This window comes from Balaenoptera musculus, chromosome 1 (genome assembly GCF_009873245.2).
Source record: "Balaenoptera musculus isolate JJ_BM4_2016_0621 chromosome 1, mBalMus1.pri.v3, whole genome shotgun sequence".
Classification (NCBI taxonomy): Eukaryota; Metazoa; Chordata; class Mammalia; order Artiodactyla; family Balaenopteridae; genus Balaenoptera; species Balaenoptera musculus.
In genome coordinates, this window is record NC_045785.1 from 39,402,808 (window position 1) to 39,429,494 (window position 26,687).

At 50.1% G+C, this 26,687-nt stretch overlaps 1 protein-coding gene across 6 annotated transcripts in view; it reads right to left on the minus strand.

Moving 5' to 3' along the window:
• Positions 1–26,687, minus strand: part of TRABD2B (TraB domain containing 2B) — a 221,134-nt gene that overhangs the window by 25,005 nt on the left and 169,442 nt on the right. For 4 of the 6 annotated variants that reach the window (XM_036827027.1, XM_036827013.1, XM_036827045.1 and 1 more), the window contains exons 3-4: positions 19,445–19,591; positions 12,742–12,916 (exon numbers count right to left, since the gene is read on the minus strand). In XM_036827027.1, coding sequence (XP_036682922.1) covers positions 12,742–12,916; positions 19,445–19,591 — 322 coding nt within the window. The remainder of the gene's footprint in view (positions 1–12,741; positions 12,917–19,444; positions 19,592–26,687) is intronic. The other 2 variants (XM_036827037.1, XM_036827020.1) reach the window with 1 other exon arrangement.

A 26,687-nucleotide genomic window follows, 5' to 3' on the forward strand; every position in this document is an offset into this window, starting at 1 on the left:
TGAGGCCCCCGAGTGGAGAACCAGGGGGGGAAGGAGGTGGCTGGGGTCTTGCCCTGAGGACTGTGGGAATGAGGAGAGGAATTGGAAGGCAGCTGCACATGCATCAGGGAAATTTCAACCAACCAGTTCTCACCTCCTCCAGAAAGCCTTCTCTGACTTACCCTCCCCTTCCTAGACTAGGAGATGACAAATGTGCTCAGCATGAGCAGAGCTGTGATAGGGAAATCCTGTGGGACTATGGGATCCCAGAGAAGAGGTCACAGAAGGCCCAGGCAGGAGAGGGGAAGGTCATTCTCAGGAGAACAGAGGGCCCAAGTAGCAGCTGGATGGCTTTTTAGGGAGACGGGCATCAGAAAGAATGGCCTAATCAGTGTTGACCATTGTTCCACTCCAGTTCTAAGATTCTCTCACTTCTCATCTCTACCTTGATTTACCCATCTGCCAAATGGAATAATAAATACCATCCTGTCTCCCTCCAGGAGGCACTGAGGACATGAAAGCCACATAAGCTGATGGATATGGGTGTTCTTCAAGCAGGATGGTGCCCACTCTCCAAGGAGCAATTGCTGCTGTTTTTAATTTTTAAATGTTACTGGTGTTCTGTGTGTCGGGCTTCTATCTCGCCCTTCTCTCAAGCCCGGGTCTTCACCATGAGTCGACTTCTGTGTCCCAGCCCCACAGGCGTGTTCCTGATTATGGGCCTGTGGCACTTCAGCTGGGGCTCAAGAGAGGCTGGCGCGGCTGGGTGTGCTGGATGTGCAGGTGCTCGGGGTAACGGCTACAGCACCTCTGTCTCCGACGCTCACACAGCCTGGCTTTGAACTCTTCAAATCCTGCTTTATGCTTGGACTTCTGCTTCCTGTGGGTGGGTGGTGTGGGGCACAGGTGGCAGTAGTCCTATGTGGAGGAATTTCCAGGCCCTAGAAGGCTCTTAGCTCCATACTCCTCCCAAGGAATCCAAGAGAGACTGAAGCAAACTCTGCTAGAGGGTTAGAATTCTATGATGATGGAAAGCTGGGATATCAGAACCACACAGTCTTAGAACAACAGGCTGTTAGGGTCAAAGGACTTTGTAAGGTCAGAAGTTAGAATTATATTCAGGCTGTAGCACACTGGGGTTACAGAATATACCAGTGGCTCTCAGAGTTCAGAATGAATGGGCCCTGCAGGTTAACTGGTCTACCCTGGAGTCTGGCTTGTGTCTCCAGCCCAGCTCAGCCAACCCCCACATTATGCATTCTGTTCCAGATTTCAGGATGGCTGCACAAGTGAACACAACCTGAGAAAGCCCCAGTTCCCTAGAGCTAGGGACGAAACTGTAATTTTCTTCTAGTGCCTGGGACTGAGACACCCTCTCCCTCCACCCCAGAGGCCTGAGGCCCAAGAGATACCATGTGACTGAATGGAATGAACTTGTTTCAGGGTGATTTGGTCTAGTATGTCTTTATAGAACATCTCCTGGGTGTTGGCAATTCTGCGGAGATATGGGCCCTGCCCTGGAGTAGTTCACAATCAGTGGGATGCTTATTGATCAGGGGTTGCTAGGATGAAATCAGGAAAAGGCCCAGAGTGTAGATGCATCTACCTTTACACCCTAGATGTCCAGTGTTGCTGTAGAAAATCTTACAAGCTGTGATTTGGGACCACTGCAGGTTCACAGGCCCTCAATCACCAATCAGCATGGTCTATGTTCCCAGCAATCAGAGCAGATATGGGGCAGGCATGTGGCCTAATCCAGGTCCACAGCAGACACCACTAATCAATCAGACCTCTTCTCTGCTGAGCTTCAATATGGTCTTGTCATCCTTCATATACCACACTCCAGGCAACCATACCAATCAATCACAGTTGGCTCAGGATATGAAATTCATTTAACTTCCTGTCAATGTCAGATCTTGTGGCCAATCTCTCTTACATTTATGTCAAATGTTCTCCTGTCTTCAAACCAAGAACAATCTCCCAGCCCCCTCTTTCTCTGCACATGACTTCAACTTCTACTTTACAGAGTGGAGCTCTGATTAGAAGCCATCAGGTCACCTTTCCACCACGAAATTACCTTCCTGCCCGCCTTCTCCCTTCTCCAATTATAGGTGAGGAAGTGCCCTTTTCTATCCAAGGCCATATCCTCTACCTGAGCTCTGGCCCCCCCCCTTTCCTGCCTTCTTGGAAACTTGGGCTAGTCATTTTTCCCAATTTCTCTCCTGTATCATTGGCCTCACCCCTCCTACTGTACACTTTTCATCATGTTTTAGGCTTGCTCGATTCTCTCCTATCTGAAGAGAAGGCGGGTGGGTGGGAGAAACAATACAGTTACCAACTTTTAATTTTGCCAAATAAGGGCTTTGAAAGTCCTGTTTGTCTCATATCACCACTATTTTCTTTTTAAAGCAAAAGATGTTTAACTTCAAACACAGTAGAAAGAAGATAATTTCAGAATGTAAGCCTGTAAAGTTAATACACTTCATTAATAAAAAATTCACCATCTTGTACTTATTTTTCTCAGTTATTTGTAGGCCAGAGGAAATCCGAGGACACACTTAAGATCTCTGAGGACACTTAGGCTCAGCTTGTCAAACTGCATGGGCCTGGCAGTCGGGAATCAGCCCTCCCCTAACCCTGGGCTGGTGCACCCCTCCATGGCAGTGGCCTGGCTCCTTCCAGAACATCCAGGTTTGCACACTGGCCACAGTCACCTCCCAAGGAGGCGGGGCTTCCGTCTGGGTCCCCAGTTGTCACCCAGACCTGCTCAGAGTTGTCACACATGTCCACACCCCAACTGCCCTGGAACCTGCTGAATAACTTCCAGAAGAGGTCAAACAGCTCCTGGATACAGAAGCATCACAAACGCTAAGGAGAGTACTCTTCTGTGGGATGTACCAGCTAAAAAGACACTCTCCTACAAAATCGTCAACCTTTCTGGAAATATACAGCAAGGGCACCATGTACGGGGGGAAATGTCCAGGACTAGGACCCAAGAGGCCAGGATTCAAGTTGAAGGTCTGCCTGCAAGGCCTCGAGGAAGCCATTCATCTGCTCTGGGCCTTAGTTTTCATCTGCAAAATGAGTATAATAACCCCCTTCTCGTGGGCTTATTGTGAAGATAAGAGGTGATGTAATCTAAGAGCCTGGAATGGTGGCTGGCCCACAGGAGGGTCTCTATGATAAGGATCCCTCCACCACGGTAGAGAGTGTAATGCTATTATCTAAAGTACATCTAGCACAGTCTGATGAGGCAGGTGTATTATCCCCATTTTACAGATGAGAGACTGAGGTCCTTGGAGGTGAAATGGCTTTCCCAAGCTCTCTTAATTAACAGTGATGGAGCCCAGCTTTATACCCAGGCATCCTGACTCCAAAGCTCTGACCCTTTGCATCAAATCTCCCTGTAGAGCAGAACAGAGGAGGGGCCGGTCGGCCTGCAGCACTGGGAATCCCAGTCTGTGCTGTGGACTCTCAGGAAGGGGTTCTGGAGCAGGGGTGGGCTGGGGAAGGATCTGGATAGGCACAGGGGGTGGCCAGGCAGGTGGAGGCTCTTTCTCTCCCTCACCCTAGCGAGCCTGAGGCTGGTCTCAGGCTGGTCTGCTGTAAAATGGCAGAACCTCAGGCTATAGAATGACAGGATGGGCAAGGCCAGGCTGTGGGTGGCCGGGAGTCTTATAATCATATTTCTGTGTCCTAAGCTATTTCCTAGAGACATTCATGAAACTGGATCTGAGAGACTGTTGCACGAACAGACACCCTCTGGGGGATGGCAAGGTGTATTTCCAGGGGCACAGACCCTCCCTCCCTCCCACAGCGCCTTCTTTGAGGTCTGGACAGGGGATGGGCAACGAGTCAGGCTGACTCAGGTGCCCAGTGCTCGGGGGTCTGGGAAGGCCTGAGTTGGAAAAGGCACCCAGACGGGAACGTGTGCCATGGAGCTGGTGTGTCTGTAGGTCGCATGCTGCCGAAGAGCGCTGGGCCTGTCCCTGCATGTACGTCCTCAGCCTGCCTTTGGATGTGGGACTCAGGAGCTATGTGGCCATAAGGACATAGCAAGGCAGGCGTGGACTTCTGTCACCACGAGTTGTGTGTGGACGTGTCCCATGCTGACACACTGTTACAGCTCCTCTCATCTGGCTCCCTGACCGCACGTGAGAACAGAGCCCCTGACTACAGCTCTGGATCCGGGGACCAGTCCTGGCTCTGTCCCCAACTTGCCATGAGCTTCACCCACGTCCTGGCTTCTGTGGAACGCAGTCTGCCCATGGCTATGATGAGGTGGGCAGGCTCGAGCTTGGAGGCTGAGTCCAGCTTTGAAATTCTCAGGTCGAAGGTAGATTTGCAGCACCGAGCAGGCCATTTGCTCCAGGTGTTGCTGAGCCAGAAGTGGCAGCTGCCGGCAAGACGTGCCCACAACCCCGGGCCTGTTGCTATAGGACAGAGGGTCTCTAAGAGCCAAGGTGGGGCTCCCATTGCCCTCACTTTACTGCTGGGCTGTTCTAAGCTCTCCAGGCCAGGAGACCAGGATTGGAGGATCTGGTCAACATTCATTCACCTGTTCCTTCCTTCACTCATTCATTCTTTCATACCTTCACTGAGCTCGAAACATATTACACATGACTGAAAAACACAGGCATGTTGAAGTGAAGCCTGCCTTCCTGGAGCTCAGGATGCTGGCGGGAGAGAGAGCCAGCACCCTGCACTGGCTCCACTGTGGGGAGCAGCCTGGAAGCGGGGAGAGGACCAGGAGGCTGGAGCTGATGGAGGCTTGGACCAGGACAGTGGCAGTGAGGATGGACAGAGTAGACAGGGGTGAGGTCTTTCTGGTGGTCTGTCAAAAAAACTGACCAGGCCCGCGCTCTCCGACTGCCAGCGATGGCAGGTCTGGGCCCCACGCTCCAACGCCATCCATTTTCAGGGCTAGTTGATTCAGCAGAACCTCCAGAACGACCATGATCCTGCCAACATCTTGATTTCAGCCCAGTGAAATCCATTTCGGAGTTTTGAGCTCCAGGATGTCGTGTGGCTGACAGGGTCTTGGTGCTCCGGCCTGAGCCTCTGAGGTGGGAGAGCCGAGTTCAGGACATTGGACCACCAGAGACCTCCCGGCCCCATGTAGTATCAATCTGTGAGAGCTCCCGCAGAGATCTCCATCTCAACGCTAAGACCCAGCTCCATCCAACGTCCAGCAAACTACCATCCAACGTCCAGCAAACTACCAGTGCTGGACGCCCCATGCCAAACAACTAGTAAGACAGGGACACAACCCCACCCACTAGCAGAGAGGCTGCCTAAAAACATAATAAGTTCACAGACACCCCAAAAGACACCACTGGACATGACCCTGCCCACCAGAAAGACAAGATCCAGCCCCACCCGCCAGAACACAGGCACCAGTCCCCCTCACCAGGAAACCTACACAAGCAACTGAACCAACCTCACCCACTGGAGGCAGACACCAAAAACAACAGGAAATATGAACCGGCAGCCTGCGAAAAGGAGACCCCAAACACAGTAAGTTAAACAAAATGAGAAGACAGAGAAATAAGCAGCAGATGAAGGAGCAAGGCAAAAACCCACCAGACCAAACAAATGAAGAGGAAATAGGCAGTCTACCTGAAAAAGAATTCAGAGTAATGATAGTAAAGATGATCCAAAATCTTGGAAATAGAACGGAGAAAACAAAAGAAACATTTAACAAGGACCTAGAAGAACTAAAGAGTAAACAAACAATGATGAACAACACAATAAATGAAATTAAAAATTCTCTAGAAGGAATCAATAGCAGAATAACTGAGGCAGAAGAACGGATAAGTGACCTGGAAGATAAAATAGTGGAAATAACTACTGCAGAGCAGAATAAAGAAAAAAAGAATGAAAAGAATTGAAGACAGTCTCAGAGACCTCTGGGACAACATGAAACGCACCAACATTTGAATTATAGGGGTCGCAGAAGCAGAAGAGAAAAAGAAAGGGTCTGAGAAAATATTTGAAGAGATTATAGTTGAAAACTTCCCTAACATGGGAAAGGAAATAGTCAATCAAGTCCAGGAAGTGCAGAGAGTCCCATACAGGATAAATCCAAGGAGAAACACGCCAAGACACATATTAATCAAACTATCAAAAATTAAATACAAAGAAAAAATATTAGAAGCAGCAAGGGAAAAGCAACCAATAACATAAAAGGGAACCCCCATGAGGTTAACAGCTGATCTTTCAGCAGAAACTCTGCAAGTCAGAAGGGAGTGGCAGGACATATTTAAAGCGATGAAAGGGAAAAACCTACAACCAAGATTACTCTACTCAGCAAGGATCTCATTCAGATTTGATGGAGAAATTAAAGCCTTTACAGACAAGCAAAAGCTAAGAGAATTCAGCACCACCAAACCAGCTTTACAACAAATGCTAAAGGAACTTCTCTAGGCAGGAAACACAAGAGAAGGAAAAGACCTACAATAACAAACCCAAAACAATTAAGAAAATGGTAATAGGAACATACATATCGATAATTACCTTAAATGTAAATGGATTAAATGCTCCAACCAAAAGACATAGACTGGCTGAATGGACACAAAAACAAGACTCATATATATGCTGTCTACAAGAGACCCACTTCAGACCTAGGGACACCTACAGCCTGAAAGCTAGGGGATGGAAAAAGATATTCCATGCAAATGGAAATCAAAAGAAAGCTGGAGTAGCAATTCTCATATCAGACAAAATAGACTTTAACATAAAGACTATTACAAGAGACAAAGAAGGACACTACATAGTGATCAAGGGATCAATCCAAGAAGAAGATATAACAGTTGTAAATAATTATGCACCCAACACAGGAGCACCTCAATACATAAGGCAAATGTTAACAGTCATAAAAGAGGAAATCGACAGTAGCACAATAATAGTAGGGGACTTTAACACCCCACTTTCACCAATGGGCAGATCATCCAAAATGAAAATAAATAAGGAAACACAAGCTTTAAATGACACATTAAACAAGATGGACTTAATCGATATTTATAGGACATTCCATCCAAAAACAACAGAATACACTTTCTTCTCAAGTGCTCATGGAACATTCTCCAGGACAGATCATATCTTGGGTCACAAATCAAGCCTTAGTAAACTCAAGAAAATTGAAATCATATAAAGTATCTTTTCCGACCACAATGCTATGAGACTAGATATCAATTACAGGAAAAAAACTGTAAAAAATACAAACACATGGAGGCTAAATAATACACTACTAAACAACCAAGAGATCACTGAAGAAATCAAAGAGGAAACCAAAACATACCTAGAAACAAATGACAATGAAAACACGATGACCCAACACCTATGGGATGCAGCAAAAGCAGTTCTAAGAGGGAAGTTTATAGCAATATAATCCTACCTCAAGAAACAAGAAACATCTCAAATAAACAACCTAACCTTATACCTAAAGCAATTAGAGAAGGAAGAACAAAAAAACCCGCCAAAGTTGGAAGAAGGAAAGACATCATAAAGATCAAATCAGAAGTAAATGAAAAAGAAATGAAAGAAACAATAGCAAAGCTTAACAAAACTAAAAGCTGGTTCTTTGAGAAGACAAAAAAAAATTCACAAACCATTAGCCAGACTCAGCAGGAAAAAAAAGGGAGAAGACTCAAATCAACAGAAATAGAAATGAAAAAGGAGAAGTAACAACTGACACTGCAGAAATACAAAGGATCATGAGAGATTACTACAAGCAATTATATGCCAATAAAATGGACAACCTGGAAGAAATGGACAAATTCTTCGAAAAGTGTAACCTTCCAAGACTGAACCAGGAAGAAATAGAAAATATAATCAGACCAATCGCAAGCACAGAAATTGAAACTGTGATTAAAAATCTTCCAACAAACAAAAGCCCAGGACCAGATGGCTTCACAGGCGAATTCTATCAAACATTTAGAGAAGAGCTAACACCTATCCTTCTTCTAAAATATAGCAGAGGGAGGAACACTCCCAAACTCATTCTACGAGGCCACCATCACCCTGATACCAAAACAAGATGAAGATGTCAAAAAATAATAAAATTACAGGCCAATATCACTGATGAACATAGATGCAAAAATTCTCAACAAAATACTAGCAAACAGAATCCAACAGCACATTAAAAGGATCATACACCGTGATCAAGTGGAGTTTATCCCAGGAATGCGAGGATTCTTCAATATACACAGATCAATCAATGTGATACACCATATTAACAAATTGAAGGATAAAAACCATATGATCATCTCAATAGATGCAGAAAAAGCTTTTGACAAAATTCAACACTATTTATGATAAAAACTGTCCAGAAAGTAGGCATAGAGGGAACCTACCTCAACATAATAAAGGCCATATATGACAAACCCACAGCTAACATCATTCTCAATGGTGAAAACTGAAACCATTTCCTCTAAGATCAGGAACAAGACAAGGTTGCCTACTCTCACCACTATTATTCAACATAGTTTTGGAAGTTTTAGCCACAGCAATCAGAGAAGAAAAAGAAATAAAAGGAATCCAAATCAGAAAAGAAGTAAAGCTGTCACTGTTTGCAGATGACATGATACTATACGTAGAGAATCCTAAAGATGCTACCAGAAAACTACTAGAGCTAATCAATGAATTTGGTAAAGTAGCAGGACACAAAATTCATGCACAGAAATCTCTTGCATTCCTATACACTAATGATGAAAAATCTGAAAGAGAAATTAAGGAAACACTCCCATTTACCATTGCAACAAAAAGAATAAAATACCTAGGAATAAACCTACCTAAAGAGAAAAAAGACCTGTATACAGAAAACTATAAGACACTGATGAAAGAAATGAAAGATGATACAAACAGATGGAGAGATATACCATGTTCTTGGATTGAAAGAATCAACATTGTGACTCTGACTAGACTACCCAGAGCAATCTACAGATTCAATGCAATCCCTATCAAACTACCAATGGCATTTTTCACAGACCTAGAACAAAAAATTTCACAATTTGTATGGAAACACAAAAGACCCCGAATAGCCAAAGCAATCTTGAGAAAGAAAAACAGAGCTGGAGTAATCAGGTTCCTGGACTTCAGACTATATTACAAAGCTACAGTAATCAAGAGAATATGGCACTGGCACAAAAACAGAAATATAGATCAATGGAACAGGATTGAAAGCCCAGAGATAAAGCCACGCACATATGGTCACCTTATCTTTGATAAAGGAAGCAAGAATATACAAAGGAGAAAAGACAGCCTCTTCAATAAGTGGTGCTGGGAACATTGGACAGCTACATGTAAAAGAATGAAATTAGAACACTCCCTAACACCATACACAAAAATAAACTCAAAATGGGTTAAAGACCTAAATGTAAGGCCAGACACTATAAAACTCTTAGAGGAAAACATAGGCAGAACACTCTATGACATAAATCACAGCAAGATCCTTTTTGACCCACCTCCTAGAGAATTGGAAATAAAAACAAAAATAAACAAATGGGACCTAATGAAACTTAAAAGCTTTTGCACTGCAAAGGAAACCATAAACAAGACGAAAAGACAACCCTCAGAATGGGAGAAAATATTTGCAAACGAAGCAACGGACAAAGGATTAATCTCCAAAATATACAAGCAGCTCATGCAGCTCAATATCAAAAAAACAAACAACCCAATCCAAAAATGCACAGAAGACCTAAATAGACTTTTCTCCAAAGAAGATATACAGACTTCCAACAAACACATGAAAGGATGCTCAACATCACTAACCATTAGAGAAATGCAAACCAAAACTACAATGAGGTATCACCTCACACCAGTCAGAATGGCCATCATCAAAAAATCTACAAACAATAAATGCTGGAGAGGGTGTGGAGAAAAGGGCACCGTCTTGCACTGTTGGTGGGAATGTAAATTGATACAGCCACTATGGAGAACAGTATGGAGGTTCCTTTAAAAACTAAAAATAGTACTACCATATGACCCAGCAATCCCACTACTGGGCATATACCCTGAGAAAACCATAATTCAAAAAGAGTCATGTACCACAGTGTTCATTGCTGCACTATTTACAATAGGCAGGACATGGAAGCAACCTAAGTATCCATCGACAGATGAACTGATAAAGGAGATGTGGCACATATATACAATGGAATATTACTCAGCCGTAAAAAGAAACAAAATTGAGTTATTTGTAGTGAGGTGGATGGACCTAGAGTCTGTCATATAGAGGGAGGGAAATTAGAAAGAGAAAAATACCGTATGCTAACATATGTATATGGAATCTAAAACAAAAAAGTGGTTCTGATGAACCTAGGGGCAGGCGGGAATAAAGACGCAAATGTAGAGAAAGGACTTGAGGACATGGGGTGGGGGAAGGGTAAGCTGGGATGATGTGAGAGAGTGGCATGGACATATGTACACTACCAAATGTAAAGTAGATAGTGGGAGGCAGCTGCATCGCACGGGGAGATCAGCTCGGTGCTTTGTGACCATCTAGAGGGGTGGGATAGGGAGGGTGGGAGTTGCAAGAGGGACGGGATATGGGGATATATGTATACATATAGCTGATTCACTTTGTTATACAGCAGAAACTAACACAACATTGTAAAGTAATTATACTCCAATAAAGACGTTAAAAAAAAACAGAAACAAAAATAAAAACTGACCAGGAATCAGCTGGATTTCAGAGATGGGGAAGAAACTGGAGGTGGGTAGGAGGCCTGCGTGCTGGCCTGGTGCCTGAGTGGACATTTATGCGGCGGTGTACTTGGGGTTTCAGTGTCAGTGGTTGCCTGGGCCACTGTGATTTTTGTCTCTATGCTCTCCTGTTTCCACACCCACAGGAAGAAGCAGGTATTAGCTACCCCCAGCCCCTGGGTGACTGGTCCTGAGCCCTGGAGCAGGTGGGGCAGGTAGAGCGCGCAGAATGCTGGATCCCTTACTGGCCTCCGTCAGTGACCGGGCTCTCTAGGGGCTCGTCTTAGGCTAGGGGAGGAGCCTGGGGGCTAGTTGAGCTCCCAGTGGTGCCCCTTTTGTGGTCAGCTGTGGGCCGTTTTAGCACAGGATACACTGCCCAGATGCCCATAGGAGGGAGGGCTGGGGAGCCTGCTGGGATGGTGAGTGAGGGAGAGTGCGTGTTGGGGAGCACTTACTTCCCTGCATGGTCCCCAGATCTGTTCTGACTCATGCCAGGTCCCCAGCAGGTGTCCTGCAGTCAAAGTCCTGCTTCTCGCTACTGGCTCCTTCAGGTAGCCCCTCCCACCCCTACAGGAACCCCGCTCTTCTCAGAAGTCTGTTTGAATAGCTCCTAGAATCGCGGATGGCCCAAGTGAGTCCTGGCTGTTTCTGCTCAGATGAGTGAACTGAGGCTGCCAAAGGGGAGGGAAGAGGCCACATCAGGCCGTGGCACAGCTGCAGCGTGAGCCCAGAAGTCTCCGTCCAGCTGCAGGTGTGGTCTCATAGAGGCTGTCCCAGAGGTCCTGCCTTTCTGAGGCCCTCCCATACGCCTCTGCCGTGCTGAGAGCTGAAGGGGAGGGAAGACAGGTGCAGACACACACAAACCCTGGATCTTGCCCTTGAAGTATTTGGGGTTGAGTAGTGGGGGGTGGGTGAGGCAGACCTCCAACAGTGGACATGCCCTGTTATGAATCAGGATGTCCATACAGGCCCTTCTGCGTTAGACAGGCTGCTCGGCTTGATCTAACTCAGCCTGACGCAGGCAGGCAGCGTGTGGGTAGCGGGGCAGGGAAGGGAGGGCAGAGAGAGGACAGCCCCAGCGAGCACAACGCCCGCGGGTGCGACGCCCGCCAACCACCTCATTTAATTCTCACAAAACAGGAGGTGAATTCGTTCAGCCCAAATTGCAAGCAATGAGAGCGAGAAATACGTTTGTCATTGTAGCTCCGGAGCAAAAGCTGATAAATAAAGGAGGCAAATGCAGTATCTTGGTCCCAAGGTGGACATCAGGAGAGACAGCCATGGAGAAAGGAAGACAGAGTGAGGGAGAAGAAGCAGGAGAGGAACAGGCAGAGAGACACTTAGCAAGTCCTGTACCTGTGCCTGCGTGTCTGGACTTCCCAGAGCCCCAGAAGGAGCATCAAGGTCATGGTCCATATGGTGATGATAAAATTTGTATTAACTGTCATCATCATAATAATGCCGATCATTGTGGCTGCCGTTTTGAGTTCCTACTATGTGGTACGAATCTTTGCAACTATTCTACAAGGTAGGTCTTTTCAGTTCATCACATAATTATTGTTATCACTGCCCATTCATAGAGGAGGGACTTGAGCCCTTGAGGAGGTCCCCTCCGAAGCCATGCAGTCTGCAGGGGGTTGGGCTGGGATTTAGAGCCAGGGCTGTGGGATGCCAGAGCCGCCTTCTCCCCACTGGGCCACGTGGCCCTCACTGACGTGGCTTTGGCTCTGAGGGGTGGGCCCGAGCCTGGGCTGGACACTGGGAGCTGGTTTCAGTTCTGGGCTCTCAGAATGGCCTCCTGGGGCATGAAGGAGCCACAGAAGTTATCCTGGTTTTGGCAGTGGTCACTGCCCTTGTCCATGGGGACTGTCACAAAAGATCCCTTGACCAGAAGCAGGGGACCTGCTTTGGATCCCAGCTCTGCTGAACACCATGTGGCTTTTCCTACTCATTCGGGGCCTCAGCTTTTCCCTTTATGAAGCAGAGCTCAGAAGAGGGTCCAGCAAACCTCCCAGCCCTTAAGGATTTGGCAAATAATCCCTTCCCCACTCCGGCCCAAACCTGCTCCGAAGGCAAAGAAGCAGATCTTGTCTTCGTTCTCCTGCAGAAGAGTCATGACCCTCTTCCCCATCCGCTCATTCCTCTTGTAGATGAGCTCCTGGCGGAAGTAGCTGTCAATCTCCTGGGCCGTGACCTGCTCGTGCGGCGGAAGGGTGGTGTTGATAAAGTTGGGCAGCTGTAAAGGCAAGACAGAGACTGCTGCCTTCAGTTCTTCCTGGAGCGGAGTGGCTTCCAATAAACACACACAGCCCAGTGTGGGGCTGGGTAACTTACCTTTATTCAGGTAATTGATGCTTTTCATCAGTTCCAAGATGCTTTGAGATGACTGCTGTTATCCCAGTATCACAAATAAAGAAAGAAGAGCGAAAGATCCAGACAGGTGGAGAGCCACACAGCTAACTAAATGGCAGAGCCAGGCTAGAGCCCTGGACGCCACCCTCACACACGTATCACTCCCGCGTCTCTGCCTTGTTGAACCTCGGCTTCCGGACACAGAGGTCCTGGGAGGATCTCACTGTAGCACTGACCCTGTCCCTGGCACGTACAGGGAATCTGGTTCAGCAAGCAGGTGTGGAAGGTCAGCTGAGCTGTCTACCTTGTGTAGCAAAAAGGCTGACCTGGGCTTCAGGCCTTGTTCTGATGCTGTGTGACTTTGGCCAAGTTACTTAACTTTTCTGAGTCCAGGTTTCCTCATGTACAAGATGGGGCTGATGGTATTGCGGGGGATTGCATGAGATGATGGGTGCTGTCGTGGACACCTTTCAGCCCACCCCACCCTACAGAGGTCAGAGGAGGGGTCATAACCTTTGGTTCTCCCAGTGTATCAGCCGTGGTTGGCCACCTTCTGTTGCCACCACTATCTCTGCATGCCCAGCTCCACCGCTGCTCAGGACGTAACCGAAACCCTCCATCCCTTCTTGAAAATTTCAACTCCAGGACCAAGGCTTCCTTCCATAACAGTGGCTTGTTCAACAACCTGGGTTGGAGCTATCCATATTTCCCAGCTCTTGGCCCCATGTCCACACTCAGCCGCATGGCCTGGGGCCAGCATTTCTGACGTGTCCTTGAACGAGGCAGAGAGCTCCCTGAGTTCAGGGACAGCACCTCTGTCGTTCCTGGGCCCCTGCTGCCCGGCACAAAGTAGGTGCCCAGCACAGGTTTCTGGAGCCTTGAACATAAAGATGTGCCGTCCCTCCTCACCACATCACCTCCTCCTGTTCTTCCGTTCCCAACATGTTTCCTCTCTAACCTGCTCCAGTGCTGTGGCCTTCAGCATGTGGGTGGGGTGGGAGAGGAAGCCATGGACCACTGAGGACCCTGAGGCCATGAGTAAGAATACCTGCTCTTTCCCCACAATCCACCAGTGTGATTCTAACCTCCAAGCCCTTGCTCACAAGGGGTGCCCCCTTCACCACTCTGTCTTCACCAACCCAGGCCCAAAGCACAAAACACAAGGCCTAGCTGACTTCTGAACTGGCCAGATGGAGAGTCTAGCATGAGGAGACTAATTTCCTGAAGGTTTTAGCCCAGCCACATGGATTCTAGAGCCACTGACGAGTTTTCAGCCCTCTTTCTGAGGAAAATGGAGGCATCAACGGAGGCTGAACCCAGAGGGACTCTGGGGAGGCTGGGACATCTGCCTCTGCTATCTGTTGGCCAAGGACCAGGGCATTCCCTGAGTGAGAGGGGCTTCTCTGCCAGAAAGGCCTGATACGCTGTTCTGGGATGAGCAAGACAATGATACGACCGGTATGCCCTAAACTTGAGCAGTGCACAACCTAGGTAGCTGTATGCAGCAGCTCTGCCAGTGCCCAATCAGGGCCAGCACAGAGTTGGTGCTTGGGGACTGTTTGGCAAATGGATATATGAAGGAATAGAGTTCTTACTCCCTCCCCTAACCATGGAGTGGATGCTTGGCAGCCCTGATAAAACAGGACACACTTGGACTTGATGCCACTATAGGAAACACTGCGGGCTTCTGAGTGGGGGAGGAGCACAAGAGAGGCTATGACTCAGAAGGGTTATTTCTGGAAACCTGGCCCTTGCAGGCTTCTCTCCATTCCTTGGGTATGGAAGAGAACGTGGGACGATGTTGCACCGACAAATAAATATTTGTTCAACGAGTGGATTCATGGATGAATGGACGGGCTCGCAGGCAGCAGCTCTGGAGGTTGTGAATGTGAGTCCTGAAGTCAGACAACTGGGTCAGCTTGGGCTGGAATCCTCCTTTTGCCACTTACCAGCTGGGTGGCCTCTGTAACTCACAAGTTACTTGGCCTCTCTGAGACTCAGTTTCCAAATTGGTCACGTAGGGGTTATATATATTGTTATAGGAATTAAACAAGATCAGTTTTGGAAAGTGCTTAGCACAGCGCATGGCACAAAGGAAGTCGTGACTAAACGTCAGCTTTGTACAACTAGCCTGGAGGATGGGGCTGGCTGCGTCATCTTTCCCCTCTGATGGCAGGGGCTACAGTGAAGGGTGGCCTTGGACAGGGGATAGAGATGGAGATGACAGAGAGATGGCCGTCAGAACCCTCAGAGAGCCTGAAGGCAGCATTCTGCTTCCCTTCCCCTCTTCCAAGGGTCCAGGCAGAGGCCTCCTCCCTGTGATGTGTCCAGCCCTCCCTCCTCAGGTCCCTGACCATGAGTGTGCATTTGTGGATGATGAATCTCCATTCAATCTTTAGGGAGCTTGAAAAAAAGAAAAAAAAGAAAGAACAAGAACTAGAAAGGTCCATGTCAAAGCCACAAAGACGCTGGGCTAGCCACTGGGTTCCCTGGGCTGCCCCTGCAGCTGGCTGACATTCTCTGCATGTTTCATGCTGATGGCTCCTGGCTCCACGCCAAGGATGAGGCCTGGCTGGATGGAAGCAAATTAATGATGTGATTAGACTTGTTGGGAGTCTTAAATCTCTTGCAACAAGTTCAAGTGCAGGACGTACGATAACATTTTAAAGAGGACACGTCGGGTCCCCAGGACCCTAAAGTGATAGGTCCAAGATGGAGTGATGAGAAGATGGGCCAGGCAGAGCTGGAGTGGGGCGGTGAGGCTCCCCTGACCCTCGACCAGGACTGGGTCAGGTCTAGTGGTCAAGGGCTCAGGTCTGCTGATGTCACAACCTCAATGTCCTCATCCCTTCTCTTTATCCTGTCCATCCAACAGACACCTTCTGAGAACTTCCATGGGTCCAGCCCTGTGTCCAGCTAGGAGGCCACAGATAACCCTTAGACAGAGTCTGCTGCCCTGGCTGAGGCTCACAGCCAGTGGGGATCAGAACACTGGGGCACACATGTTTTAGAGGGCAGTGAGGGATGTGGGAGCCTGGAGGAGGCTCCTAATAGGGTGACGTGTCTTGGTTTGTTCCAGACAATCCAGGTTCATGGCTACGGTAGATTGCTGCACGCCTATGAATTATTCTGACTCAATTACATTTGACCTTTTACTCTCAATAGTGTCTGAGTATGGACAATAAATATATATGGCTATTCGACACCTAACGCAGGCTGGGGGTTCAGAGAGGGCTTCCCAGGGGAGGGGCCTTTGGATCACCCTGCTGATTTGGGGGCACTGACAGTGCTAGTGACCGGAGAGCTGCGGGAGGCCAGGGCCTCAGCTATTTCTGAAGGTGAGATGGAGGGGGGATGAGGTGAAGCCGACCAAGGGTGAGGTGTGCCTGGCCCCTGTCCGCCAGTATGATCATCCTGGGCCCTGCATCTGTCCGGCCCCGGCCTCCAGAGGCTGCTCCAGCAGCCTCGGCACTGCAGTCGGAGGCATCTTTCTGACCACGTCCCTGTCTGGCTTAAACACCCCAGGGTGTCGGCCCCTCAGTGAACATTCTCACCCCCATATGATCTGCCGTCTGCTTTGCAGATCATTCCTCAGGACCTCCCACTGTCCTGTGCCCCTACCACGCAGCTCGCTCTGCCTGCCGGCCCCTGCCTTTGTCCACACCTGGCCGGACTCTACTCTCAAGCCTGGTCCAGTACCACCTTCACCTGCAGCCCTCCCCAGCTGCAGGCGGTGACTGCCCCCTCCAGCCCCTGTGACGTCGAGACCTCCAGCCGCAGACCCCTTCTCTGTTAGCACGCGGGCACTGGATTTAGCCTTGCTGCCCTGACACTAGGCTTGTCTGTGTCTGGGGGCGGGGCTGCCTAGTCCCTCCCTTGAGGGCTAGACTCAGCCTGTGCACCCCTGGGTTGCTATTCTAATCTGGGTGGGCCAGTCTACCTGTGCCCTCTGCTGTACTTCAGTACAGGCACTGCCAGGAGACCCCCGACGTAGTTCACCTGTCAGAGACACGCCAATGGTTCTGGACACCGTGCAAAGGAAATCTGAACTTGTCATCCCCCGGGGTCACCCCATTCTTCCCTCTCTCAGCTTAGCGTCCTGCCCTCCGTGGCCAGGGCCCTGTCCTGCACACCACTCTCCCCAGCCTGGCCATGTCACGGCCAGGCCATCCTGAGTGGTGACGGGTACCCCTCAGGCACACAGCTCCCTGGCCGCTCAGGGCTCGCCAGCCTCTGCCCAGCGGAGGATGCGGTGCTAGGCTCTGTCACAGGGTGGGTGGATGGCTGGTGAAACGCCTGTGAGCCTCGTGCTGCCAGGGTCCTCCTCCCTCTCTCCTCTACCAAAGAGAGTCAGGGCAGCCGGAATCCCAGCATTCTGTGCAGGGCCTCCGCATCCTTCCTCTCCCTCACTCTCTGCACTGCACCAAGCACCGCACACGCCTGCGTGTGCCCGTGCAGCATTGCTCACTGATACTCGCTCTGTGCCATGCCCTGTGCTGGGCAGAGCGATGAGAGTGGACAGCACACCCTTGCTCTTGAGGAGCTTGGGGTCTAGCGGGGTCCCTGGCTATGCCTCCAGCCCAAACTCTCACCCCTCCTCCTGCTGTCTCTTGCCTCCAGCTCGTCTGCGTGGTTTCCTCTGCCAGAATGTTCTTCTGCCTCCTGTCTGTGGCCAATTCAGGTTCTTCTCTGACCTCTCTTATTTCAGGAGTCTTTCCTTCTCTCCCCAGCCCTGCCCCACACCTACCCCCAAGCCCACCTAAATTCCTGCTCCTGCCACAGGCTCCAAGGGCATCCTCTACTCCCCCTCGTAGAAAGGATCATGCTTTGGTGCAGTCGCTTGTTGAATCTCCCCTTTTTCCCTATGAGACCCTCAGCCCCATGAGGGCAACTCTCTCTGGCGCCCCACCATATCCCTTTCCATAGCACTGTGCCTGGCATTTAAAAACTATTTCCTTCATTCATCCAATATCTACTGAGTCGTGCTCTGTGCCAGGCGCTGCTCTAGCCAATTATCAGTGAATAAAACAGACCCAAAACCCTGCCCTCAGGGAGTTTATGCTGTAGTGGGAAAGGACAGACAATAAATAATGACTGATCAATGAATCAAGATATATAAGTACGCGAGAAGATGATAAAGGCCATGAGGAAAAGTGGAGCATCGTAAAGGGGACAGGTTGGCGGGGGCGGGAGGGGCGTCAGGTTGCAATTCTAGCCGGGGTCAGGGCCCGCCTCACTGAGACGATGACATTTGCATTATGTCTTGAAGGCAGAGAGGGGGTGAGCCATGGTGACACCTGGGGAAAGGCCTTCCTGGCAGAGGGAACAGCCAGTGCAAAGGCGAAGTGTGTGGGTGGGCTCATGGGTCAGCAGGGAGGCCTGCGCAGCTGGAGTGGCATGTGGCGGGCAGGGGGAGAGGCAGAGGACACGGGGTGGAGGCTGGGGAAAGACCACGGGACCACGCAGGCCATCACAGAGACTCTGGCTTTATCCTGAGAAAAATCGGGAGCCATTCAGTGTCCTGAGCGGGGAGGTGGCCTGTTCTGACTAATTCAGCTGCCTCTTGAATGAATGGATAATCAAGCACCAGACACAGAAAGCACAGGGGGCCTAGAGGTGCCCGGGAGAGAATCTAACTCCACCCAGGGTGTCAGGGCGGTTTCGCAGGTGAGATGACGCTGGACCACGGCCCGAGTGGGAGGAAACTGGGAGGGAGGAGCCTGAACCAAGGCAAAGCTGTGGGAAAGGGCAAGGTGCATGGGGGAAGTGCTACAAGTGGCAGAGGTCAGCAAAATGAGGTCTTTGGGGCGGGGGACCTGGGCTGTGATGAGGTCCATGGAGGGTAGGACATGGAGAGGGGGCCTTGACTGCCTACGAAGTATCTTGGAATTTATCCCGAGGGCAACGGGAGGCCTGGTGGAGCCATGCTCAGCTCCTCGGCTCCCACTCACTGTCTGCCCAGCCTGGGGGGAATCTTTCCTCTAGGACTCGAATCGAGGCAGAGAGCCCTGGGCTGGACTCAAGCCCAAGCTCTGAGCACCTGTGAGCTTTACCTTTTCTGGGCTTTAATCTCCCCAGATGCTGGACGAAGCCTCAACGAGGCCTCCCTGTTCTTACAGGCAAAGCTTCCAGGGTCTAGGCCCCAGAGTCACACACATCAGGCTCAAGCTCTGCTCTTGACAACTTGATAACAACTAATAAGTGGTGTGGCCTTGGGCAAGTCTCTTCCCGTCCTTGAGCCTCAGTTTCCCCCATCTATAAAACAGGGATGCCAAAGCTCCTGCTTACCATGGCTGGAGAGATGATTGCCTGCGCCTGGCACACAGTAGGTGTCTAATAAATGCCTTCCTATGGGCCTGGCCTTGGGAACTGGTGTCCCGGAGGCTGCCCGCCTGGGGGAAGGGAGCCTCACCTGGGATGTGTCGTGGTTGAAGATGACGGCGTTGAGGTCCCCGCAGTTGTAGTGCTTGATGAGGTCCTCGGTGGTGTAGGGTGCCTGCAAGCTCCCGGCCCGCACACTCTCGTGCTGCAGCAGGGTCTGGTTCAGGGCAAACAGCACCTGTGCAGAGGGAGGAGAGGCGTCAGGGCTGTGCTCAGGGACCCTGGTTGAGGCCCCTGACCCCTCCAGAACCGGCCCTCCTCCCGCTGGACTTTGGGGCAACAGGCCTGAAACAGAGTGTGTGAAAAGATGGGAGGGGCCTGACAACAGCTGGCACCGCCCAAGTGTTCCATGTCTCCCGCTCTTCACTCACTGGGCTCTCACCACGTTCAACCTGCTCTCATCTCCAGCCCTTTGCCCTCACAGGTCCCCAGTACTGCTCTGGGCATCAATATCTTATCTAATAATAGTTGTGTCCAGGTTTTGGAATGATGGGTGAGTTTTTCTTTTGACTCCTTTCTTCTCGAGTGCCTAGATAAGTTCTAGAAGGAGCACAGACTCATTTTGGAATCAAGAGCACCCCCAAACAAAGCAAAACAAACAAATGAACAAAAAACCAGAAAGCCCATTAGATGTCAAGGCCCAACCCAAATGCCACCTCCTCCAGAAGCCATCCTCACACCAGGCAAAGGCCTTAGGAGCTGAGCCCCCAAGTCAGATCCATGCTGCCATTCAGCACGTGTTTCCTCCAGTCCCTCTGTGCTCTGGGCCACCATGCCAGGCCCTGGGGACACAGCTGTGCCCAGCCAGACCTGCCAGGCATCAGGATCACTTGGAGTGCTACACAAAAATATCAGAGATTCCAGAATTGGAATCTCTGAGGTGGAGCCCAGGATGTGTATTTTTAACAGGCTCCCTGGGAACCTCTTTAGCGGTCCAATTGCTTCTGGCATTTGAAGACCGTGGCTCTAATGGAACATGCCCTGCCCAAGGCACAAGGCCCTGAGAGATGATCTAAGATGTCCCATTTTAGATGGGGAAACTGAAGCCCAAGAGGGGAGGGGAAGTGGCCAATTCTGCACGGCTGGGACTAGAGCCAGCTTCACACAGCTATGCATCCCAGACTCCTTTGGCCAACAAAAGGGAGGAGCTTGACCAGTCAGTGGGTTATTTAGCACAAATAGAGGGAAAAACAATTGCAATTCCTGTGCAAAACGCCAGGAGGTGGTCTCGGGCCACCTGTCCTCGCTGTTTCCCCAGCTCCAGCCTCCCTGGCAGTCCTCAGGCCCTGTTCATCCTGTCTGCACACTGTCTTGGATAACACACCCCCAGCCTTAGTCCACACCAGTTCAGGCCCAAGCCTCTCTCACTGGGTCCACTGCAACCCATGCTCCTCTCTGCAGACTCCCCCCCACCCCACTTCCCACCTATCCCATATTCTTCTGCCACAGCTATCCTTTAAAACCACAAATCTGATGGACTTTACCTTTCTTTTTTTGCTCAAAACTTTCATGGATGCCTCCTGCCCAGGGGATAAAAGCCTAGCTCCTCACTGGAGCCTGCAAGGCAGCGGCCTGGCCGCTGCTGTGGTCAGTGACCTCGTTTCCAGTCCCTGTGTCTCCAAATGCTGAACTACTCAGCAGTCTTCTGTCTCTGTGCTTTGTATATGCTGTTCCCTGTGCATGAGAAACCTCCCGCCTCTGTTTTCCACTTGCAAATCGAGACTTGGCCTTCCAGGGTCTGCTCAGATGTCTCCTCCATGAAGCTTCTCTGACCATCTGGGGGCTGGGTGAGGCCCCTCCCCAGAGCTCCCACGGTCTCCCTGTGTGGCAGAGTGATACAGTAATGGCCCCAAACCTTAACCCCTCCCTATATACATACCCTTGGCCATGGAACTCTGTAGCTCCTTCACGTTCTGACTCTGGACTTGCTGCATTACACATGGAGGCCAGCATGACAAGCCTCCGTAGCCAAATGGAGGAAGCGTTACACATGTGCTGCTGTCTTTTACACATCCACATTGCCCTGAGAGCAGCCCAGGCTGGCCTGCTGGAGGGTGAGAGGCGTGCATGGCAGAGCCCAGTTGTTTGCGTAGTCCCACCAAGGCGGTCCCAGTCCGGCAGACAGCCAGCCGGCTCCCAGACAAGCAAGTGAGCCCAGCTGAGCCCACTGAGCCTGCCTGCCTGCCTGCAGCTGGGTCCAGACATGTGAGTAAATGCTTCACAGCACAGCTGTGGCGAGAGATGAGGGACCCACCCTGCTTCCCTCCAGCAGGACGTGAACAATAGATTGTAAATGCATTTTAGCTACCTGTCTCCCCCCTTAGGCGATGAGCGGCTTGAAGACAGGAATTGCATCCTATTTATTTTTGCATTGGCAGAACTCAGCACTGTGCCTGGTAGAGGGTGTCACCCATCCTTTCTTCGGTGCTTTGACACCTGCTGTGGTCAATTCATAGTTCAAGTTTGCTCAGTAAGCCCTTCAGACTAGCCCCTAGAACTCTGGCATTCTGTCTGCACTTGGGGCACGCTGCCACCACGTGGCAGAAGTTTCCGCCAAGTGGCATTAGCCACGTGGTTCCAGAACACATAATCTGAACAAAAAAGCTCAGGTAATAGGTACACAAAGTCTAGCTAAAATACTGTCTTGGGCGACTGGGCCAAGCTTGTGCTTGTGAGAGCACCTCCACCCATCCCCTTCCACTTTTGTTTCTGGGCGGGCAGGAGAGCTGGATTGCACTGAGCTCTGGCAGCCCAGCCTGCTTCCCATAATGAGCTGGCTGGAGATGAGGTCAGGCCCCACCACCCCACCTCCGGGCCTTCTCCAGGCTTCCAGGTTCTGGCCACCACCCCTGAAATCCAATCTGCAGCCACCTGGCGCAGGGTGTCGATGGCAGCAGGGCGGCTGGGGATGGATCGCAGCAGGCAGGGGCCTTGTTGCCGTGGACATCGCTAAGGCAACAGGCACTTCCTCCTGCATAGCAGATGCCTGGGATGAAAGCGTCCAGGCGGGCTGGAGCTCCCTCCTCCTCTGGGGGCTGGGACACACAGACTTCCTGTGACCACACCCTGCGCTGTACACACCTGCCCTGCTGCTTCTCAGCGCTGGCCCCACCTGGCCTGTGCTGAGGTCATCGGCTCAGGCGCCCAGAAGACCCGGCTCGGGGGGGGGGGGAAATGCCCCCCGGACCCTCTTAGACACATGGAGTCATTTTTGCAGTCATGTGGCCCTCGTGGAGCTGGGAGGTGTTCTAGTGAATGAAGCACGTTACAGTCTGCAGGGTGCTGAGAACAGTCCTGGCATGTAGTAAGTGTGGAATAAATGCTTGGAAGAAAATAGTTAGACCTAAACCTTCCCTGATTGGAGCTAGAAGGGCCCAGCAGTTTTTCAAACCTTTTGTAGCCATGGAATCCTTTTTTGTTGTTATGGTTTTCCAGAGGAAACTTACTTGGAACTCAAAATGTGTAGCAGATAGAAATGGGAACTTCCCTCATTGAGGTAAAGGAGGCAGGCTATTTACCTGAAGTCCCGCCGGCTCAATGCCCACACCCCCCACCCCGTGACAGGCTCCCAGTGCTTCTCTGTGGAACCCACAGGTGCCTTGGAGCCTCGTTTGAGAACCACTGATCTCTTCGTATGCCCTCTTCACATGGAAAAGGAGAAAAGACACGGGTCCATGACAGGTAGGATGAAGCTTGCCCAAAGGCCACATGGCGAGCTGGGGGCAGAGTGGGTTCCCTGTTCCCTGACGCCCAGCCTAGGACCTTTTGCTGTGCTCTGGATCATGTCTGGGGCTGGATTTCCCGAGGTCCACTGGCACAGTCCACATTCATCCCCCACACCTTGCCATACCCATTTTCTTTCAGGAGCCTTGTGAAATAGCCAAAAAACAGCTAGGGAGAATTTATTATTAACATGTTTAGAGGTAGAACACTGAGATCAGATTATTCAAGAAGCACCTCCAGTGTGGCACAGCCGGGGTGTGGTTGAGCCGGGACTGAAACCCAGCCCGTCACTCCAGACTCCCCTCAACCCCCATCACAGACCCCGGAGCTTCCCTTGGTTGTGGCACTTATCCCACTGAGATGTCCATTTCAGGTAATTCCCTGTTCCCTGCCTGTCTAGACTGAGAGATTGGTGAGGGTGGGGAGCCTGCCTCTCTGGTCACTGCTGAACAGCAGACACTCAAGAACTATGAGAGGGAAGGATGCTGACCCTGAATCCCACGACCTTCCCCCTCTACCTCCTGCCTCGTATCCATCCTTTGCAATTTGTGAAGCAGTCCTCATCCATTGATTACTAGGGTCACAATGTTTATTGAGCACTTACTATGCATCAGAAACTCTCTAAGCCCATATTAATTTATCTAACCTTTACAGCAACTCTAAGGTAGGGCTAGTATTAGCTCCATTTCATAGATTGGGGTGGCGGGAGGGGGCAGTTGCAGCAAAGAGATATTAAGTAACCCACTGAAGGTGACAAAGCTGGAGAGGGGTGGATGTGCATTCAAACCTGGGCCATCCAGCCCTGGAACCCATCCTCTTAGTTCACCACTGCCCTCGGGACTTCACTCTGTTCTCCTTGGGAGAGAGCCGGCAGGGAGGTGTCCCTATTCACAGATGGGAAAACAAAGAAGCAGAGGGGAAGGGGACCCAAGGCCACATGGCTTATAAAGGACAGAGCTGGGCTACGAAGTTACTTTTGTCTAGCTCCAACCAGGTTCCCATGACCAGGACTTCAAAGTAATACGTGCTTCTTCATGTACATTCTTGGTGCTTCCAATAGACATAGGGAGGTAACACTCATTCATTCATTCAACAAACATTTACTTTCTAGTGATTCTCTGCAGGCGTCTGGGGTTGTTGGATTAATTGGACTTGGTTTCCATCCACACGGAGCACCTTTTAGAGGCAGATATGCCAACGGGCCTTTATAGTAGAGGATGGTTGGAAAGTGGGGCCTCCAAAGCCCAGTGCACAGGCGCGAATAAGTGCCTTCTTGCTGTGATTCCTGTTTCCCTGTCATTCACCCTGAATCCTCAAGCCTGGCCCTGCTCAGACTCCCAGGCCTCAATGCCTTCTGCCCCCCGGCCACTTCAGAATAACAAACCCGCCTCGCCCCTAGCCGCGGTGGCCCACTCTAGGATAATGTTTATGATAAGGCTTTGACATGAAATAACAAACACGGGGTGAAGGCGAGAGCCGTCTCACTTCCCCTGGACGGCCGTGTGTGGAGGCCCGGCCACCAAGAGCCCCTGAACATCCTGGTGGCACCCCCCTCACCGGTACTTGCAGGCCAGGAGCTGGCCCGCAGCGTCTGCTGAGTGTAGGCCTGGAATTTAAACACATCTTCAAACATGGGCCTTGGATGGAGGGAGGCAGGCGCCAGGAGGGTGGGGACAGGTTTATTGTTCCAGATCAGTCTATAAACAGTCCTGGATGGGCTGGAAGTGTGAATACCGAGGCCTTGTCGGCCCAGCAGCGTCATCGTGAGGAGAAGGCCGGACCCGCTTAGTCAGGAAGGATGTTTGAGACAGGCCTGGCTCTCAGGCTGGGACCGTCACTTCTCACCCACCCCGAACTATAGGGAAGTCACAGCAAAGGCCCCAACCCACTCGGCGGTGCTTACTGAGCACCTGGCATGGGCCACGCACTGTTCTAGGTCAGGGGATTTATTCAGGGACAAAACAGACCCAAATCCTGCTCTCACTGAGCTTATCTGCTGGGGAGGAAACAGAGAATAAATAAAATAATTAGTAAAATGTTAATATTTAGTATGTTAAAGACACAACAAGAGTTCCATTGAACTGTAAGTTCAGACTGCCCTCTGTCACTTTGGGTTCCTCATGCCTCTAAACCAACAGGCAAAGCAGGGAGTTACTGGGCTGGCTGGGGGCCTGGTCCTGATGACCAAGGGGGAACTGGAGGTGAGGGAGAGCATGTCTGTGGCGTAGGATATTCCTTAGGGCGTCTCAGTATTACCAGGCCCTGTGGGTAACTAATGTCAGTGGGAAACTACAACGACCCAGTGTAGGCAGTCTAATGGCCCAGACCCGTCAGGAATGAAGGTTTGGGTCATCCCACCAGGTAAAGAACCACAACTAGCTGAGGAGCTTGCAGAAGGCAAAGGGAATAGGTAGTGATGGGGGTAGTAGAAGAAGGTAGTTATAAATACCAGCTCTGAACACGTGACCAGTTACAGAAACAAGGACTCTGCTTGCCCCGAGTATTTCTTCCTTAATTTGTTAAGAATGCGTGTGTGTGTATAAAATCTTTGTTTTCTCCTGTCTCTTCTTTTTCTTTTCTTCTCTCCTATCAAGTAACATAAGACATATTTATTGACTTTATACCATAGTGTTTAAGTATTGTTAACTCAAGTACTCTTAAGTATTGCATTTAAGTTATGGTATCTCAAGGAGAAAAGTAAATAAATACCACCCAAAGACTTTGCATCCTCCTTTGGGGAAGGCATTAGCGTGTTTTGGTTGCAGGCAGACTTGTAATTGTTAGGCATAAGTGAGACCTTGTTATTATCTATTTGGAGATTAAGTATGATTTAAGGAGGTACTGTATGAATGCCAACTTGACAAGGGGTGGACTTGTGATGGTTAATTTCGCCGACTTGACTAGGCCATGGTACCCAGATACTTGGTCAAACATTCTAGATGTTCTTGTGAAGATAGTTTTTAGATAAGATTCACATTTAAATCAGAAGACTTTGAGTCAAGCAGATTATGCTGTATAATAATTGGATGAGGTGGGTCTTATCCAATAAGTTGAAGCCCTTAATAGATAAGACCAACCTCCCTGATGAAGGGAATTCTGCCAGCACAGTGACTTTGGACTTGAACAGCAGCATCGGCACTTCTTCCCTGGATTTCCAGCCTGCCAGCTCACCCTGTAGATTTTGGACTTGCCAGCCTCCACAATGCATGAGCCGATTCCTTAAAATAAATCAATCTGTACGTATATATGTATATGTCTGTCTATCTATCTATCTAGTTATCTATCTACACATGCTCTTGGTTCTGTTTCTCTGGAGAACCCTAACAAATACAGTATGTGTTACAACGAAAAAAAGAAGCAGAAAAGGAGGGCAGAGAGTGATGAGAGAAGGGGCAACAGTAGGTGCAAAGGCCCCATGCATATGCAAGGAGAAGCAGAGGTCAGGGTGGCTGGAGCTGAGAAAATAAGGAGAGTGATAGGCGATGAGGTCAGAGTTCATTGGCATGCCAGGTTCCATGGGCCACAGTAGGGATGTTGAGAAACCATCCCAC